Source organism: Carassius auratus, unplaced genomic scaffold, assembly GCF_003368295.1.
Source record: "Carassius auratus strain Wakin unplaced genomic scaffold, ASM336829v1 scaf_tig00021493, whole genome shotgun sequence".
In the NCBI taxonomy this organism is placed as follows: Eukaryota; Metazoa; Chordata; class Actinopteri; order Cypriniformes; family Cyprinidae; genus Carassius; species Carassius auratus.
Genome location: NW_020525115.1, coordinates 127,181 through 147,750, shown reverse-complemented (window position 1 = coordinate 147,750; position 20,570 = coordinate 127,181). Strand labels below are relative to the sequence as shown.

The 20,570-nt window shown below is 36.2% G+C and overlaps 1 protein-coding gene across 2 annotated transcripts; it reads right to left on the bottom strand.

Moving 5' to 3' along the window:
- Window positions 1-32: 32 nt before the first annotated feature.
- Window positions 33-14,882, bottom strand: LOC113076928 (caspase-7). 2 transcript variants are annotated; one of them, XM_026249545.1, is made up of 8 exons: window positions 14,745-14,855; window positions 13,794-13,850; window positions 9,461-9,580; window positions 7,777-7,925; window positions 7,055-7,183; window positions 5,273-5,448; window positions 4,934-5,072; window positions 33-1,704 (listed from the first exon to the last, which is right to left on the bottom strand). In XM_026249545.1, exons 3-8 carry the CDS (start codon window positions 9,577-9,579, stop codon window positions 1,478-1,480), a joined length of 939 nt encoding a protein of 312 aa, XP_026105330.1. In that variant the 5' UTR covers window position 9,580; window positions 13,794-13,850; window positions 14,745-14,855; the 3' UTR covers window positions 33-1,477. The 2 variants fall into 2 exon arrangements, with proteins under 2 accessions (XP_026105330.1, XP_026105329.1); XM_026249544.1 differs by lacking the exon at window positions 13,794-13,850 and having other exon boundaries at window positions 14,745-14,882.
- Between the last annotated feature and the right edge of the window lie 5,688 nt (window positions 14,883-20,570).

Here is a 20,570-nt window from a genome sequence, read left to right as displayed (position 1 = left end):
TTAGTAAAAAAAAAAGAAGAAGGCAGATTTCAATAAAGTCTTTTAATACAATAAAATAAGGCTTACAAAGGCATTCATTTGAATAAAAGTAATTTAAACAAAAATCAACAGAAATGTTGACACAATGTAAACAAACTGTTCAGGGCATTTGTGCAAAAAAGAAAATGTTTATTCTATTAATTAACATTCCTGTTATCACCATAAAGCATTTAAATTTAAAAACAATGTACTATACAATTAAAAATAAAAATTGTTTTCCATTTCAAAACGAGCACTTCCTACAGTATAGTTGGAGCACTTCACTAATAATCCATGCATAAAGAAAAGAAGGCCTCTCATTTGTGGCGGTCGGATGGTGCACAAGCTGGCAGATTCAGTCTGGCAGATTCAGTGTGTGATCTGGATGAACAATGAGAATGAAAGATACCGAAAGAACCGAAAGGAAAGGAGAAACTGAAGACAACCAGCTCTGAATAACATCAGAACCTTCCATTCAGGTTGAAACAGCACATTTGTTCAGATGGGTGATAAATGGTTAAAATGGTCACCAGTAAAACAATAGCTGCCTCTGTAGATTATAGACGGATTCAGTACAACACATCAGTAAATACAGTTTGTTCAAAATAAACGGGATGAATGCTGATCTTAGTTTATTTTTCAGTGAATACAAACTAACCAGCGAGGGGTGAATGAAAAGCTTTTAAAACTGTGCAGGCGTCAGCATTACTTCACTATTTGCCACTTCATTTCCATTCATGCCCTTTCTTTGACCTCCTCTGAAGAGCATTCTGGAACAACCAAACCAAACCAAACTAAAATGTTACAAATGGCCTTTTATATGCTTAAAGTTGAACAAAGTCAAAGATTTTGTGTGGTATTGGATATCAAGTGCTATTTTTTTAACAAATATTTTATTAAGATCAATTAAAGGTGTTATCTAGTAAAGTAAAAGTGGCTTTCAAAACTTTCAAAGTTGGCAAAGCGACATGGATATTTGACACTGCACAAGGATCAAATCATATGTGACATCACTATTCCCTGGAATACTCTGAGAACATTCTCTGAAAAGGTAGTGAACTTGAACTGGCAGTGGGACAAAGGAAGACCTTTCAGTGTTCGTATGTCCGGCATAACGTAAAAAAATGCTTTCACACACAAGCTTCCAGCTGGGATCCTCCCTGAATGTTGTGACGGCTTGGTTGAGTGAAATCAGTCGTTGGTCAGTCAGTGGTCAGTCTTTGAACACCTGGTGTGTCTTTCCTGTCTGCCATCCTGAAATGTGCACCACTTAAAAATTCTGCCTACATTTATGTAAAAATATTTTGCTCAAGTATTAGACTGAGGTTTCCCTCATTGACAAAAATGTTAACAATTTGGTTAATGTTAAAAGATAACAAAAGTGTGCTACTATAACATTCTTGGCAAGAAAATGTGTGCGCTGAGAAAAGACACAGCATGTAATGATGGTCTACTCAGATCAGTTGAAGTAGAGCTCTTTAGTCAACATGGACACTACACAAGGTATCTGTTTCTTCTCACTAAAACGGGGGTCCTCTGACCAGGACTCGAAGTTGGTGGCCACCATGTAGTTGACCCGTGTGAGAATCTGCATGATCTCAAGTTGCTTGCCAAACTCATCAAGAACGTTACAGAGAGCCTGGACAAACCAGGAGCCTCGGCCTGGGTTCCTCCAGGAGTAGTAACCTGTGAGAACAAATGTGTAAGAATGTTACAATAGTGTACATCACATGTCACACTCAGGGATGCATATCTACAGTATACAGTTTTTTAAATTCCCAACCTCTTGATTTGATTGAATTTGATTCAGCTCTGATTCAACTTGGCATTTGATTTTTCATGTCCATTTTGCTTGCATATGAAACACATTCTCTTTAAGTTAAACACAGGAAACCTATTAACTTGGTACTGTGCATTAGGGTTGCACGGTTTACCGGTACTACGGTAGTATCGCGATACTAAGGGTTCAAAATACTGGCGGTGCCATTGTAATTTTTAAACGTATCGTCATTACAGTTCTACCGTAAGTACTGTTGTATATGGCTTGTGGGGCAGTTGCTAAAATGTTCGAACACTTGTGTTGTAAATAAACAATATAGCGTCTTTTGTCTTCCTGACGTCTTTCTGTGGTGCCCTTTAAGCGCGCAAAAAACCTGTGTAGAATTTGCTCCTTAAATACCATATATGGTATTGTTTTTTCCCCCCCAATACGCATCTGATTCTGTTAATTTCATTTTAATTTGCAATGGTATGTTCCTGTAAATACAATAAATTTAAATACAACATTTGACCGCGACAGTCTCTTGAAAAAGAGCAATTCACATAGTGAAATATGGAATTACTTCTGATTTTTATCTGATGATGAAGGAAAACCAAACTGCCGTGAATATCTACAGAGAATTCAAGCTAAAGGGGGAAAACACAAGCAGCCTCAATAAGCATCTTCGGACACATCCCATATCTTTTGGACAGTACACAAAGGTTAGTGTAACTTATTTACCTTAAATAATTTATCTTCATTTTTGACAATGTCTTGTTTAACATTACAGTAAGGTGTTGCATATTATTCATGCTATCTAGAGAGAGGGACTGAAACGTTTTAAATTTAGCAGTTTAAACACTGCATTTTACTTTTTATATAGTATGTATATATTTTTGTTGCGCTTTTGTCCACCTTCTTGATGAATGGATTTAATTCTTTACAACAATCTTTGCAACGAAGAATCTTGTTATATTCATTAACATGACGACATCTGCAGTCTGTTCTTGTCAGCCCTTTATTGATTTATGTTAAAATCAGCTTGTTTAGTTCCTAAAAAATATTAGCGTTTTGAACGGTTCGGGTGAGTAAGTTGTTAAATGAGTCTTTCACGAAGTTTCGTGAGAGTAATCACTTGCTTTATTCCTGAAGTGAACAGACGTTTTGAATGGCTCTGTCAATAAATAATTTAGAAAGACTGCCACCTACTGGATGTAGTAGTTTCCCATTTAAAGGTAGTCCATAAAATAATATTTTTTCAGCATTTCATATATATTTTATGTATTTGGCATTTCATACTTAAAACTTCGTATATAAAATAAATACTCATTATTTATGCAGTTGTAATTGCAGTGTCACTTAAAGTGCAGCTTCAGTGCCAATTCTGCCGTTCTAAAATGTATTTTGCTTACACTGATTTCATTTGATTAATAAAAAAACACTTTTATTTTATTAAATGTACAGTACTAATATACAACATAAATGTAAACATTTTCTGTATTCTATTGTATTGAAAAAAAATGAAATGGGCAATTGAATATATACATTATTTTTATATTCTGAATTTTACAGAATTCAAGTACCGTATTTTTCTGACTATAAGTCCCATCTAAGTATAAGTGGCATCAGTCTAAGAATAGGTCATGACGAGGAAAAAAACATAAATAAATCGCACTGGACTATAAGTCACATTTATTTAGAACCTCTATGATTTCAGTGTAGACTACAGGAGCAATGAGCAGCACAGAGCGCCCTCTCGCCGCTGTAGATGGTAATGTTTTACCTTGGTTCATGTCAAATTAATTTTGATAAATAAGTCACACCTGACTATAAGTCGCAGGACCAGCCAAACTATGAAAATAAGTTTGACTTATAGTCCGGAAAATATGGTAATTAATTTCATATTTTTTCTTAATGTTTTTGTTGTTGTTGTTGTTTTCAGAATCAGAACCATGCTGCCCTAACTGGTGCCCAAGGCCACAGTTAACCCTGCCACCAGCAAGTCGCAGCCCACCATCAACAGCCTCTGAGAAACCCAAGAAATTAAATTCTTAATGCAGTGTTAATGCTTAGAAGACACTGAGAAGAGTTTCAATGTGCATGACTTCATTACTGTACAGATGGAGTACATGCATGACATATTTTAATTAGTTGCTTCATGACAGTTTTTGAGTTTTTCAAAGAGCCAGTTATTCAATCTCATTAAAAAAGAATTCTGAGGAAAATTTGGTCTGTTTTCATTTATATCTTAGTATTTCTGACATTTTGCTTCATTTTGTAGAAATGAATTTTGAATTAATAAAATATGGCATGGTATCGTGATACTACTTGGTATCGTGATACTTTAGCTGGTATAGTATCGTAACATTTGTTTATGGTATCGTGACAACCCTACTGTGCATTATAAAAAATTAACTGTAAAATTGACAATAGGGCCAGAACTATGCAATTAAGTTGTTAATAAACAGATACAATAATCAATGCAACCAAAAATTGTACAGTGGATACCAGCAAAACAAAACAAAAGTTATGAAACTGTTAAATCGTGTATAGTTATTATTAAGAAGTAGCACAAGGGAAGATGTGCTATCTTGTGCTGCTTAATATTTTTGTTGATACTGTGAGGATTGTTTGATGGAGATAATTTGTTTAAAGAACAGCATTTGAAATCGAAATTTTGAGATATAAATGTGAAATTGTACGGAAAAAAGACTGAATTGTCGCAGTTGAAAATGTCGCAGTTACCTTTTTATTGTTTAATTCCATGTCGGAAACCAAAAAATTCTGAATAAGACAAACTCTGAGAGAAAACTAAATAAAGAGAGAGAAAAAAAGAAAACTCTGTGGTGGAAATAAACTTTACATAATTTCCTGTTCTTATTGAATAGAATTATTGATAATGTATTTAAAAAACAAAAGCTTACTGACCCTAAACATGTGTTTAGTAATTTATAAGTAATACAAACACACAAATATATTGAAAATATATATAAAAAAATTAAGTCATTTGTTCATGAATTGGACTGTACAAGGAATGCTGTATGTTTATTGCATGCAGCTCTGGAGGACAAGTCAAGAGAAAGGCATGTTTTACATGGGACTCTTTGAGACTACATTTCCTTTATTCCACTTTCCATAATTAAGAGTCAAAATTACCTGGCACAGTTGAATAAGCAAACAGGAAGTCCGCCTCTACCGGAATCTTGTGTCCTGGATTGGCATCTGTCTCTATCGTATCATTGGGCGTTCCTGAGTCTGTCTGCACACCATCATCAAACTCTGAACCCCGACAAGCCTGTCAGTTAAAACACATGACCATGTCAATATCCGCCTATAGTGCACTTCAATAAAAATAGGTCAACTCCGGGTATGGTGCGACTGAAATAGCATTAAAACAATAGACACCATGGTATGTAGGTGCTCCATTTTCTCCTCCTTCATTTCTTCCTCCTCCTCTCTCCTCCCCAAATCTTCCAGTGGCCCTGCTCCTCTTACCTGGATGAAAAAGAGCTTGGGCTTCCCCACGAGGCTCTTGCACATGTCTCCTTTGAAGAGCGAGGTCATGCTCTTGATGGGTATGGCTCCATCTGTGCCGTAAATCATGCCCTCCTCACCGTGGCTCAGCAAGATGCAGGCGAAGCAGGAGCTGTCAGTGTGGTCCTCTTCTGAGACTGAAACACATACAGACAAAATATGTGAGAAAAAAACCTTTTCACACTTCCATTTATCTTAGTGTGGAGAAAGTGGGTTTGCAAACTCTGTACACTTTAAATTACACAAGTAATAGTAAACATTCCACTAAACAGTAGAGGGCAGCAGAGAGGCTTTCAGTCAAAAATAGTGAAATATAAATTTTACAAACAAAAAAATGAATTAAAGGGATACTCCACCCCAAATTAAAATTTTGGCATTAATCGATTAATCGCTCCAAACCCGTATAAGCTTCATCTTCGGAACACAATTTAAGATATTTTGGATGAAAACCGGGAGGCTTGTGACTGTCCCATAGACTGCCAAGTAAGTTAGACTGTAAAAGTCCAGAAAAGTATGAAAGACATAGTCAGAATAGTCCATCTGCCATCAAAGAATAAATACAAGTAGAACCAGCGCATCCTTGTGGCCCCGCTGACACAGAAGAGCATAGGCAGTTTGAGGGATGTGGAGAGACACAGAGGAGACTAATGACGAAGGAATTGTTGAATAAAGCCGTCATTTTTGTTTTCTTCATTTACAAACAGTATTCTTGCTGCTTCATAACATTACGGTTGAACTAATGATGGAAGATGGACTATTCTGACGATGCTTTTCATAGTTTTCTGGACCTTGACCGTGTAACTTACTTGTCTATGGGACAGTCATAAGCCTTGCGGTTTTCATCCAAAATATCTTAAATTGTGTTCCGAAGATGAACTAAGGTTTTACGGGTTTGTAACGGGAATAAAAATATATTATAAATATAAATAAAAAATATTTTTGGGAGGAGTAACCCTTTAAGTCAGCACATGTGAAAAAATGTATAACAAAACTCCGCAACAAGATATTTCTTGTTCTAAGATGAACTAAATAAATCTGAATTAAAGAAAGGTATATTGCATCAAGCTAAGTGGAAACAAAATCTAAGAATTGACAGAAAGTTTGATTCTAGATACATTGATATATTTAGAAATATTTATTTTTATAAATGCATTTATGCTGAATATTTAATTCAATGAATAAGTAGAGCTTAAAAAAAAAGCATAGCTTAAAAAAATCCACTGTTATCATTTAAATTACTATATTGGCCAATATTTGTGTATTTTCATGCTAATAATACATGCTTGTGATGTACAGTTATTAGCAGAGCATCACACTTTACACCAGTCTTATTAAACAAGTCGAGACTAGGCAGCAAAATGCTTTTTGGGTTGTTGCCTATATAGAGCAATCCAAAAGAGTCACTTGTGAGGTTTCATGATGATTACTGTATATTGCGTTAAAAAGCATATGCCTAGTCAGTGCACAGCTAGGTATTTCACAAGTTTCAAATCACAATCAAAACAACATATGTTATGACGATCTTCCAGTAATCAGGCAGCCCAACAACATTCTACAAAAGTTCCATGACACAGTTTTTGTTATATTTTTTTTTCTGGCTCTTACTGATATACGTCACTCGCATGTTTACATTTCATATGTTTCATAAAAGAATTTCCCAGCACAGTTATGTAAGCCTACTTTACAAACCAGATGTGGCATTTTTGATGATCTGGAGTAGAGATAAATATGTCGATCACTCACCTTTTTTAAGTAGCCTCTCCATGTTCATGCAGGTCTGATCATTGTAGATGTTAACTTCAAAGCCCAAGTTTGTAAAGCACTTAAACAGCTCTCCAGCATCACGATCTGTGCCATTGCGTATATTCATCCCTTAAACACAGATCACAAAGTTAGTGGCAGTAGTCTAACAATGCATCAATCTAGTAGCTTTAAATTACTCAACATAAAAAGTTTTATTTTTGATATTTTTCATAAAACTTTTAAAGGCAGTCACCTTAGTGTCCATATTGTTTTTTGCAGAAACTATTGTAAATGTTTGTGAGAAAAGACAGATAAGCAGGTTTGGTTGTGTTCTAAATACAGTATTGTCTTTTTGACTCAATAGTGTGGTATACTCATGTGTTTTTACACATAAAAGTTTTTTTTTTTTCTTCATTATTATACATGTGAGGAGCAAATCTTATATATATCACATAAAGATTCACATTTTAACAAATTTTTTTTTATTAAAATAAAGTTTTCATTAAAAAAATATATGTATCAATGTAAATGACAGAAATGAATAAAGGATGGATTTCTGGTAGAAGCTCATAAAAGTTGAGTTTGTACTAAAACAAAACATTGTTTAATATTATTATTATAACTAACTATTGCCCCAATGCACTTCAAATGTTATAAATTCCACAGTTTTTACTCTGTGTGCCAATTATTCAACATAGGATGACATGGAGATGAAGACTCACCTGTCTTTTCATCAAAGTTCTTGTTGTTGATGATGATGCACTTGCCAACGCGCCGGTGGCTCATCTTATACTGGAATGTTGGTGAAACAATCCTGTAATGGCTTTCAGAAGACTGCTCTTTTTCCTGCAACTTGCCATCCTTCTTCTTACTGAGAGACAGATACACAGTTAGCCAATCTATTACAGAACCTTCACCCATCACGTACTTCACCAAATATATATTTATAAGAACGTAGGGTGTTCTAAGAGGCATTGGGACACATTCAAATAATAAATAAGCTCATCTTTAAATAGAAGAACAATCAAACCTCATCAAAAAATACAACCCATGCCAGTCAGAGAATCAATAATGGCAGCTAACTGGGATATCCGGCATACTGATGACGATTAAATCCACTTATCAATCATAATATTAGCTGCTCTAAAGCTTCAGTGTCCCGAAAATAATATTCCACATGCCTGATGGAAAATTCTCACAGATGTCTCATATCCACATTGTGAAATTTCCAAAGGATCCGTCCAGATTAGTAGGCCACGGTGGACACTGGATGCACAATATGTGCAATTATTCCAGAAGAGCCTAGTCATCATGTTACCCAACCACAACAATGGGTTCCCACCTATACACTCCCTCTCACACACATGAACAGTGGAGCGAATCACAGCTGTCCCATGTGATGCGGGGCAACAACCCCCCCCCCCCAATTCCCCCTCACTACCTCCTTTCCCATATGAGTGCTCTCCTACCTGGACTCTTCTTTAAATGCTATGCCACTCTGCATTGAAACGTTTTGCGCTTCCCTTTAGATCTGCTGAATCTTTCCCAAATTTTAGGCTCTTTCGGGTGGATTTTTCCTTGTGGTGTGGAGTTGTCTGGTGTGGGCTAGGATCCTGTCATGCTCTATACTCTGTAAAGAGTGGAGTGGTGGCTCTGCTTGGCTGGGGTGGTACACGCTACCTGAGTCAGCACACACGCAACCCCCAGAGCTTTCCAAAGGCCCATTCAGACCCCTCAACCAGGCTCATGCAGGACAAGAGCACTGACAAAAACACTATCATACTTACATATTATGCCTGTTACAGAGCAAATACATTCAAAAGTGCCACAAAACAGATCATCAGATCTGTTAATCTCTGCATACAGTATATATATGCAGAGATTAATAGCTGGAAAATAATATATATATATATATATATATATATATATATATATATATATATATCTATATATATATATATATATATATCTATCTATATATATATATATATATATATATATATATATATATATATATATATATACATTTTGGGATGAAACTAGTTTAATATCATTCTAAATATGCAGGTGGCTTCATATTGAATTTTTATTGAAGAGCAATGAAAAGTTATTCGGAGCATCTCAAAACACCTTCAAATTTTTCTGATGCAAGAGTTAGAGCTTGTTGGCCTTGTCATTTACAAAGAGGACCGTGGCGCCACCTAATGTATATAATGAATTGTAACATCTGAAGCTGTACTGTAAATAATAAATAATTAACTAAACACCTACTAAATAATCACAAAGGAAATTATTTTTCTCTTAAATAACAGGTTACGTCAATAGTTCTGGTTTATATCTGCACATTGAATGAATGAATGGATGGACTGATGAATGGAAGGATAAATTAATTTAGAATAGTCTTACCTGCCAAAAAGCAAAAATCTCGATCTACGGTCAGGTTTTGCATCTAGTTTGTCTCCTTCTCCATTGTCCACTTGGTCCTCCATATCTTCAATTTCATTATGGAGGGTTTCTTTGTCCATTCTGGAGCAAGAATTAATGGTGTTACTGTTCAGCAACACATTGGCAACAAAGCAGAGTAACAGAAATGGAAATTCTTGACAGGGTTAATGAAATTTATTTTCTAAGTTATAATTATCTTGACATGTTACCCGATCCCACCCCTTCCTTACATTTACTATTGTAGAGGAAGAATTGTAACTTGTCAAATCATCAAAACCAACAACATATGTCAGACCCTATTCCATCTAAACTACTAAAAGAGGTTCTTCCAATTTTATTAATTCATCATTGTCATTAGGATATGTCCCAAAATCCTTCATAATGGCTATTAGGCCTCCCATTAAAAAAAAAAACAACAACTTGACTTTAGAAAATTTGTTAAAGACAGAGTGATCTCAGTTCTCCCTTTTGTCAGAAATAATAGAAAAGACAATTTCCTCTGAGCTGTGTTCTCCCTTTTGTCAGAAATACTAGAAAAGACAATTTCCTCTCAGCTGTGTTCTCCCTTTTGTCAAAAATACTAGAAAAGACAATTTCCTCTCAGCTGTGTTCCTTCTTAGAGAGTAATGGTATCTGTGAGGATTTCCAGTCAGGATTTATACCATATCATAGTACTGAGAGTGCTTTCATCATAATTACAAACAACTAGTGGTGTAACGATACACGTATTCGTATTGAACCGTACGCATTATGTATACCGAACGGTTCGTTGGAGTAATTAATTATATTTGAAAAAAAAAAAAAAAGAGAGAGAAAGAAATATAATGATATGCGTTCAACAAGGTAGCCCAATAACCCAAACAACGTAACAGGCAACGCCCCTGACACTCCCGAAGAAGAAAAAAACACCATCTTATATGTTTATGTTAGGCTACTCAGCAGGCGCTCGCTCACTCAGTACGCGCTGAAGGCTCGTTGCAAAATAGCCAATGCGTTTAACAGACTAGAAATGAGAAGATCCTCCAATAACCAACAGGTCTGGTGTTTGGGTGCACTTTGGATTCCCTTTAAGCTATAATGGTGATGGCAAGAGAGTGGTGGATAAATAAACAACGGTATGTCGCATCTGCAACATGACAGGGTACACCAGCAGGATTACAAAAAAAAAAAAAAAAAAACCAGCGGGAATATCTGGGATATATGCGTCAGTACTATCTGGGAAAAGACGAAAAAAAGGAGAAACATGCACGCAGCAAACTATCCCTGCAGCATTTAGACACTATAGCTTACAGGGAATCCAACCCAAAAACCAGACCTGTTGGTTTATTTTAGGATCTTATATTTCTGGTCTGTTAAATGCATTAGACATTTTGCAACGAGCCTTCAGCGCGTGCTGAGTGAGCGAGCGCCTTAGGGGCCGTTCACATATCGTGCCTAAAAACGCGTGGAAAACGCTAAGCACGTCTTTCTCCTCCTTTCCAAAGCGCTCGGGCAGAAGCGCTCATGAGGCGTCTGTCTTTGCTAAGCAACAATGACGTGCTCTCTCCATGAGACGCGGAAATTTCAGCGAAGGATAAATGGATTTGCAGCTCTAAAAATCGCTTGCAGTAGCTCTGCTACTAAATTTATTTCAAAATTGCAATCCATATACAACTATGATCAGCTGTTCCTTCATCTTGGCTGAGCTCTCAATGTTGTTACGGGAAAGGATGAAGCTGATTGGTTGGTTCTTGTCACATGACCCGCGGTGCGCTTGCGGCATTCTGAAAAGTTGAGATGTTTTTACATTTTGCTGTATCTAAAACGTATCGAACCGAACCGAACCGAACCGTGACATCAGTGTATCGTATCGAACCGAACCGTGAATTTTGTGAACCGTTACACCCCTACAAACAACCTGCTCTTATTATCTGATCGTGGTTGTATTTCTCTATTAGAGCTACTGGATCTTAGAGCTCGTTTGACATTATCGACCACAAAATTATTTTGAGTAGACTACAAAATTATGTTGGCATTATTGTAATTACATTGGCATGGTTCAAATCTTACTTATCTGAGTGCCACCCATTCGTAGCGTGAATGAAAACGTATCATACCATATCAATCACAAGTACAGTGTGGAGTACCTCAAGGCTCAGTACTCAGTGCTTTTCACTTTTTACATGTTACCCTTGGGAGATATTATCAGGAAACATGGTGTTAGATTTCCCTGTTATGATATTGATACTCAGCTCTATATTTCTTCACGGCCTGGCTAAACATATAAATTTGCAGAACTAGATGCGGGTGGCAGATCCTTTCCCAAATCCAGCCCATAGCCATAACAGATGGTGGATCAGCACTTAGAGACGACCTCTATAGCCCTGAATGTCAGTGGAGACTAGGGCTGCACGATATTGGGAAAAAATGACATTGCGATATTTTATTTTTCTGCGATATATATTGCGATATGAAATCTAATCTAATTTTTTCTTACAAACAAAAATGGCGTGAGTACACTTACATTCTCATTTTAAATTATTTAAACATCAGAATATTATTTAAATTAGAGTAAATTAGTTGTTTGTAACTTTAGGATATGGTTTGAATTGTAAACATATTAACTAACATTAACTTACCATGAGCAATACTTTTGTTACTATATTTTTTAATCTTTGTTTATCTTAGTTTATAAAAAAGACAGCTGTTCATTGTTTGGTAATGTTACTTCACAGTGCATTAACTATGTTAACAAATACTGTACAGCTTTTGATTTCAACAATGAAGGCTATAGCCTAAATGTTGAAATTAACAATGTTGTAGAAGTGCAGTTTAGTAATAGTAAATGTTAAATAATGAAGTTAAATAGTTTAATAAATAGAACATTATTGTAAAGTGTTACAGATTTTTTTATACACCAATTCAGACGTCTCGTGAGTTCAGTGTTGGACAGGTCAGTTGTTTAAGCCATTCATTAAATTGAATCGGTTCAAAGGAATCATAGTTCGCGAATCAGACGTGTACAGCATGCGTTGTGTAATTATCTCTGCAGTTTAGGATATTGGACAAGATTTGACAACACAGAAAACGTCATCACAGAATTTTTTTTTTTTTTTTTGACACCATTGTGTCAATTGATTTTGATTAATATGCGCGAGAGAGAGAGCAAGACAGCGCTTGTGTTGTTTGAAGACGGTGAAGGTGAGCGTGCGCGCGCGGCTGGGGCTCTCTCCATAGACAGTAAAAGAAATGGACACAGCGACCCCATTGGAACTCAACTGAGACAAGTGAAGCCCATTTTTAGCGTTTTTTAGCACTTACATTTCTGACGCGCAGACTCAAACTAAGCTTGATGACGTCAGCAACCTGTCTGACAGATGTAAATCTTCTAGTAGCTGTGCGTGCAAACTGCCATCGTTAATCTTGCAGAGACAGCGAGTTAAGCGGGGAGTTCTTTGGCGTGAGCAGGAGTAAGTATTCTGATTAATTATTTTGTATAGTACTTTAAAATGTAAGTACGCCATTTAAAGTTAATTGCCTGCGAGCTTCTCCTCCTGTCTGTATGGTAATGCGACAGAGATGGAGTGGTTATGACGCAATCGTTAGCCTATTTTTACAAGAACTGTTTCTACGGGGCCATAATGTAACATAGAAGGTAATGGAGCCCTTTATACATTGTCGTGTATCTTTAGAAATGAATAATGGACAAACGGAGTCTTTAAACGCCTCAGATGTAAAGTTATTCGCTGTCAAAGTGACGCCAAAATGAATGGGAGTCAATGGGAATGCTAACGCAAGTGAATCTCTGCTACAAGATGGCGGCTCTCTCTCTAGCTCTCTCTCTCTCTCGTGCTCTCTCTCTTTGCTCGTTCTTAAATGCACTCTGTTAAACTGACAGGACTTAAACTGTGCAATTAATCCGCGAATCATATTCGGCAAGGGCCGGGGAGCAGCTGCCCTTACAGTTAATGAATAACGGATCAACTAAGACAGCCTACATCGCACATCCTGCGATGTGACAATCGCGGATTCGTACATCACGATATCGATGCTTAAATGACACATCGTGCAGCTTATGTCAATTAGATGAGACCCATAGACAGATCCCGTGTGAAGACCTAGTCAACTAGACGGCCATCGGGACAAGACCACGGGAACAAGTCCTCTGAACAATCTGACCTATAGGTACAGCAGCCTGGAATTAAATCACACCATGATGGTTTTGTCTTGCCAGAGGGGAAATGGCCCCCTGACTGAGACTTGTTTCTTCCATCATTTTTTTCTCCGTATCTGTCAACGATTTTTGGTTCCTTACCACTGTCGCCTTTGGCTTGCTTAATTTCAGGCAACTGTCGGCTTGATTGCACAGACCCTATTGAAAGAGAGCTGAACTGGATGATGTCATTAATGAATCATCAATGAACTGATTTTAACTGGAAACTTGACTGTTTGTAAGACAGCCCATATTAGTCTACTATGAGTTTACAGTAGTGACAACAACTGTGTAGCTATTTTTAAAGTAAATATATTTAAAGAGTTATCCTTTCCACTTTTTAAAAAGCCCCTTTCAAACAGCAGTGAATTGACTGTTATTACTCATAGTATGTAAAGTAACGTTACATCCGTAAACTAACTTTTACTTTCAGTTTGTGATGTTGTCTGAACTGAATCTTTATTTAATGACTTTGTTTTCTTTAATTTTTAGATTATTCATGGATTGGGGAGAAATAAAATCTCTGTATTTATGTATAAAAGCTGTAAGAGCTAATGAAGGAAAGATACAGTAGCCTATGTGACATGAAGTGTACAGCGGGAAAAAAGGGAGATTGACCCACCCTTGCCTAAAGACAACGTGTGTGAATCAATGAAATGTATATTTACTTTAGCATTTATTGATGCCAGTATATGTTAAGGTATTTACATATAGTATGCAATGTGTTTTACGGCTAAAATGTTTTTCGTGGAAGCGTGAAGGTCCCCCTTAGGACAACTTCCCTAACGAAAATTAACCATGGTTTTTACTAAAAAATAAAACAAAAAAACTGGTTACCATAGTTAAACCATGTTAACCACAAATTAACAATGATTTTCCAACCTAAAGTTTGAAGTAATGAATATTTAACATTATATTGATTTCGTAAACGCTTCGATGCATAGCCTGTCTAGCAATGCACCGCAAAGTTTTTCAGTTAGCCAAATAAATATGATTCAGTTCAGCATAGCTAGATGTTTTCATAAATGTAATATATTTTCTCTCGAAACTTACATTTCTGTCGGACCAGCCTCAGTTTTGTTCTTTGTTCTATCAAGTCCAAGTACACTAGACGGAGAAAACGAAACTCATTTCCAACTCCTGGTTTTTCATTTCCTCCAGCAGAGTATCTCGTGCATTTAAAGAAACAGTCACTTTAGATGTAGTGAAAAAAACGGCGCGAACTTCCTGTTTATAAATCAAACACTAGAATATAACATAATAGCGTATAATAGAATAGAATATTGATGAATGAAACGTGATATTATTCAGAAATAACATCTGTATTATACAAATGTAAATGCAAATGCATTTTATCCCACATTACATAATAATAATAGTGTAGGCTATTTTAAAAACACACACACACACACACTTTATATAGGCAACATATTTATAACTATCATTGGAATCGAACTCCAAAATACAACTCGATCACACAGAGATAAGCAAACTGAACTGTAATTAAGAAAACGCACACACAAAACTGTAAAAAATTATAGAAAGTGAAAGAATTAAAGAGATCAAAAAGACAAAACAATGGGAACGCTTTTTGTCCATTTGTGTTTATGTACATTGTATATAAATAGAACAATATGTTTTCCTTTTTATTGTTATATTGTATTCATTCTATTCAATTCAAATTTATTTGTATAGCATTTTTTATACAATACACATTGTTTCAAAGCAGCTTTACAGAAAATGCATGTGTCTACATTACAATTTAGTGATCTGTTATCAGAAGTGAATGTGTCCAAGTAATGTTCTCTTCACAAATGAACACTTCAAGATAATAGAATCATACAGATAGCTAATATTAATTTCAGGCAGCTGTGAATATCGATTCAAGTTGGTGTCATCTGGGGTCCTTGCAGGGGTCAGCATCATCTCTTCAAAGGTATTGGGTCATCTGAAGTCTTCTTATGAGGCTGGATCCACACTGTAGATTGTGTAATAACAAGGATATATTGTTTGTTACTGGCTTATACTTAAAAGTATAAAGTGTTATTAAATATATGCATTTTTTTTTACCATAAATGAGTGAATAAGGTATCATGCATGCAGGGGCGTCGGACTGGGGGTAAAACCAGTACTGATTACCAGTGCCCCAAAGGAAGAGAGGGCCCTTGAAAAGTCTGGAATATATATTTTCAAGTGGAGGGGGGCCCATTAGGACTGCCTAGGCATAAGCCCCGGGATCTTGTGCAGCGCCCCTGAATGCATGGCTAGCTCTGCATTAGACTAAATGGTACAGATTAAGAAACAGAATGAATAATGTCGGAGCTTATCTTTACAATGCAGGCTCCAGCACTACCAAATTGGCCATGGCCTTGCCAGTTGGCTGTACAGAGTATTTAGTAGAGTGCAGAGTCAGGTCAGTTGCTGTGTGCATCTCGCATCAGAAATCTGGCTGGACTCGTCCATGGTGTGGAGAAGCTTGACCTGAAACAACCGGTGCATGCCATTGTGCGGAGCACTGAGCCAGCCTGGCCAGCCGCTGAATAAGCCCTGTTTGCTAGGGCTGAGGTAGTCCTGCAGGGCTTAGATGGATACACTGCATGGGCTTTCACCCCAAGGTCAATGGAGGGCACAGAGCTTGCTATAACCTCCTTCCTTTAGAGAGCAAGAGGTAAAAGTGGTGAAAGTAGAGAGATTAAACTGCACAGAGTAGGAGGCACGATCCTTGTGATGGCGTCCCTTCAGGTACCATTCAAGGAGGCCATGGGCAGGCTCTTCCAGAGCCAACAAAGCCAGGCCGAGATCCTCCACAGCCTTAGTTGGAATGTGGATCAGCTCACTGTTCACGATGGGCCATGTTGTCTGTGTCAGAGGCAAGATTTTGGGCTCTTCGCCAAAACACAGCCACTCTTCAGCATTCAAAGCCATTAACTTCCTCGTCAGATGGCCGGACCAAATCAATCTGCTCACAGCCGACGAGGGGTGCTGTTCCTCATGTGTGAAGCACAAAAGTGAATCAATGAGTAGGGGGGAGAGTGAAGCATGTGGGAGCTGCGCCAGCATGAGTTCATTTAAGTGTTAAAGCCCTCCTGCTCTGCTGTTTCTTTTTCCTAGGGGAGAGAAGAAATGGGAGAGAAGAGCGGAGAGGACCGCCTTCATTAAAGAAGGCAATCCATGAGCAGAGAAAGGTGAGACTCATGCTCTCTTAGTGAGACCATGCCATCTAAGTGAGCACAGCCTCTGTGTGGATGCTGTCCAGACAGGCGACACATTCACTGTGCCCATCTACATCGTGCAAGGGAGCCACATGGGCAGCGTGACATTTGCAGCAACATCACTGGAAATTTGCTCTTAGATTTGCTAGATGGCCACATGGGAAGGCTTCAGGCTTCTTCTGCTGCTGGGGGCTCATGCCAGCGAGTAGCAGAGTGAGCTGAGCTTCTTCCTTCTTCAGCTTCTTGCTTGCAGAGTCCATGAGGAAATGATCTTCATTGCTGAAGGAATAAAATTCTACCAAAATGGCGCTCATAGAGTTCTTTTATTGGTGAGCTCCTCACCAGCTACATGAACATGAACAAATCTGTCTTTAGTATCAGAGTAAACAGGTGGTTCTACATAAACATGTCAACACAATGTTGTTGAATGTTGACCATTTAAAAGGACACTCTGTGTTTAAAAATCAAAGAAAATACTAACATACATCCACAACCCAGTAAACTGTATAATTTTAGAAAAAATTACAGATGGGTTCAAGACAGCGATGAAAAATATCTGACTGCAGCTGACCACCCCCAAGTGTGTTTACTCATGGATAACTTTATAGAAAACATTTATCCCATAATGAATATGGCATTATTTGACAACAACATCTAATCTTAATAATAATAAAAAAAAACCTTTAGCAAAAACAAGAGAACAAAAAATGATTTGATTCGGATTGGGAAAGAATAAAGGAAAATTTAAGGCAGCTTGCAAATCTAAAGCTTAAAAAAATGAAAATACACTCAGAAAGAAGAAAGAACATTTCAGTCAAAATCAGCTGAAAATAATTTAAGAATCTGTCCATTCAAACAGTTTCTGGGACAAATGGAATCTTCTGAATAAATAAAAAAAAACTATACAAAATGTAAATAACCATACAAAATGTAAACACCTGGAAAAATAACTTTGAACAATTTCATGGCAAAATAAACATGAATACAGAACAAGCACAGATATATGAAATATTAAACTATATAGAATACATAATTGGCAAATACCAAAATCCACTAGACTACCCGATCACAGAAAAAGAACTGATGAATAAAATTCAGCACTGCCAAAATAAAAGGCAAGTGGTCCAGATGACATCCCAAACTAAATGCTCAAAAATACAAATCATAAATTCTGATTGGCCATAACGAAACTGTTCAACATGGTTCTGAGTGTTGGTTATTTCCCGGACATATGGAACAAAGGGCTCATCTTGCACATATTCAAGAGGTGAGACAAATCGGACTCAAACATTTACAAAGGCATCTGTGTAAGCAGAAGTCTGGGGAAGTTGTTCTGCAATATCATCAACACAAATCATGTACACTTCCTTACAGAGCACAATGTGCCAAGCAAAAGTCTGACTGGATTCTTACCAAATTATAGAACAACAGACCACAGACAACAGAAAGCAAAACCAATATATTTGCTTGCTTTGTAGAATGCCTTTGATTCAATTTGGCATGAAGGCCTGCTGTCAAAACTTCTAGAAGCAGGTATTGGGGTTTAACATACAATATATATGTATGTATGTATGTATGTATTCAAACAACCAACAAACAGAATTCTTCAATCAAATTTTGTTCAAATGGGCTAAATTTTGCTGTGAATTGACTAAAAAGAGAAAGCAAGAAGGGCCTTTTACAGTATGTCATAAAAAAATCTATCCAAATTGAAATACAAATCAGAATCTGGTTCAAGATAATCAAATCAGACACAGAACCTATTCCATTATATCCCAGCGAAGTGTGGTCCCCTTTCCTAAATCACAAATTAGAAAAATGGGACAAAAAGACGAATGAAGCCCTACATGCTGAGTTCTGTAAGAGTATCCTCAGAGTACAGAAAAACAAACATAACAATGCATGCTGGACAGAATAAAGCCAATGTCCTCTAATAATGCACATTGAGAAACAAGCCAACAAATTTGGAAAACCACTCAAATAAAGTCCTTAAAATCCTTAAAAACAATTAAGATGGTACTGAAGCTGCAAAAACAAACTTACATGACTAACAAATGCCAGCATCAGGACACTGAAACATCCACAAAATTTGGCTCAACCAAATAATAAAAGCACAACATTTAAATTATCTAAATTATTAGACTAAAACAACAGAAACACAAAGAAAACTTTATAATATTATACAACAGCAGAATATAGACTGAGCAGTCTTAGTCTTAATATAGAGACGGACAGATATCGACAGAATTAAATTATCATGAAAATGCTGTCAATTGCATTTTAAGTTAATTGCATTGACATTAAATTGAAAGTAAATTAAGACCTTTTTATTCCAATGTGATGAGAAAAATAACCATGTGCCCATTTGAACAGCTTCTAATTCCTCTGACCTTTGACCTTACATTTTTTTTGTATTTTCAGAATACTATTTTTTAAAAATTAAAAATAATAATAATAATAATAATAATTATCATGAAAATGTGGTCAATTGCATTTTAAAACAAACATCATTAACCAGACTAAAATCAATAGATTATTGACATTAAATTGAAAGTAAATTAAGACCCTTTTATTCCAAAGAGAAGAGAAAAATAACCATGTGCCCATTTGAACAGCCTCTAATTCCTCTGACCTTTGACCTTGAATTTTATATATTTTCAGAATACTATTTAAAAAAATTACAACACCAATAATATGAGATAAAACAACAAAAATTTTAATTTATGTTATTATTTAAATACTTATTTACATTATTAACCCTTAGCATTCCTCTAAAATGTTCCTAAAAAGGCATAACCAAAGTAAATTGCATGCTTTCTTGAACCATTTGGAGTATATGGATTTGGTCTCTTTAGAAAGGTAACACTCTGAGGTTTGTTTCTAAACAGAACAAACCTCAGAATCACTATAAGTCTTACTGGTATTGAGCATGGAAGTAGCCAGGGTTTGAAAATGAATGAGGTCTGGGGTGGGGTTAAGAATTGTGCTAAAATAACCCCACATACAACTCATTATACACACTAAACACTTTAAAAGAGTGTTCCGCAAGACGCAAGCAGTTCTGTTTATTAACCGCTAGAGTGTCAAAAGCTACTGACTGCAGCTTTGAGAAAGAGCTTTAACAAGTAGATAGATTAACATTTAGAGAACAAATTTTATTAATAAAAATATATAACCAGGTCTGGTTAGGAGCATAGTAAAATAACTTTTTTCTTGATAAATTTTAAGATCAATTTTCTTGATCTTAACAACTTGATTGTTAAGATGGTTTGCATCATTGCATCATTTGAATCACAAGAATCAATATATATATAATTTTTTTTTTGTTGTATGTCACAAAGTTAACCCTGAAAAACACGCAGTGGAACACTAAGATGTTAACTTTGTTTAGCTTTGCAGTATGCTTAACCTAGGAAAAATAAAATGAGTAAAAAAAATAACTGTAAATGTGTCAAATGATGTAGAGTCAAATATTGAATATTATTTCATAAAATTATAGAAGTATGCCTCTCATACAGGGTTTCTGTTCCATTTATCAGATGGCATGTTAGTCACCATATTTTGATAATGACTTAATCATAATATCTAAAGGTTATGTAGTATATAACAGCATGAACAATAACATCTTAATTGAGAAAATGACGGAAAGTCATGACAGCAAATAAGA

Coding starts and splice junctions, on each gene's coding strand:
- LOC113076928 (XM_026249544.1), bottom strand. CDS start 9,579: ATGGACAAAGAAACCCTCCATAATGAAATTGAAGATATGGAGGACCAA. Junction 7,926..9,460: donor AGATTTTTGCTTTTTGGCAG/GTAAGACTATTC, acceptor TCTGTCTCTCAG/TAAGAAGAAGGATGGCAAGT. Junction 5,073..5,272: donor CCAAGCTCTTTTTCATCCAG/GTAAGAGGAGCA, acceptor TTTAACTGACAG/GCTTGTCGGGGTTCAGAGTT.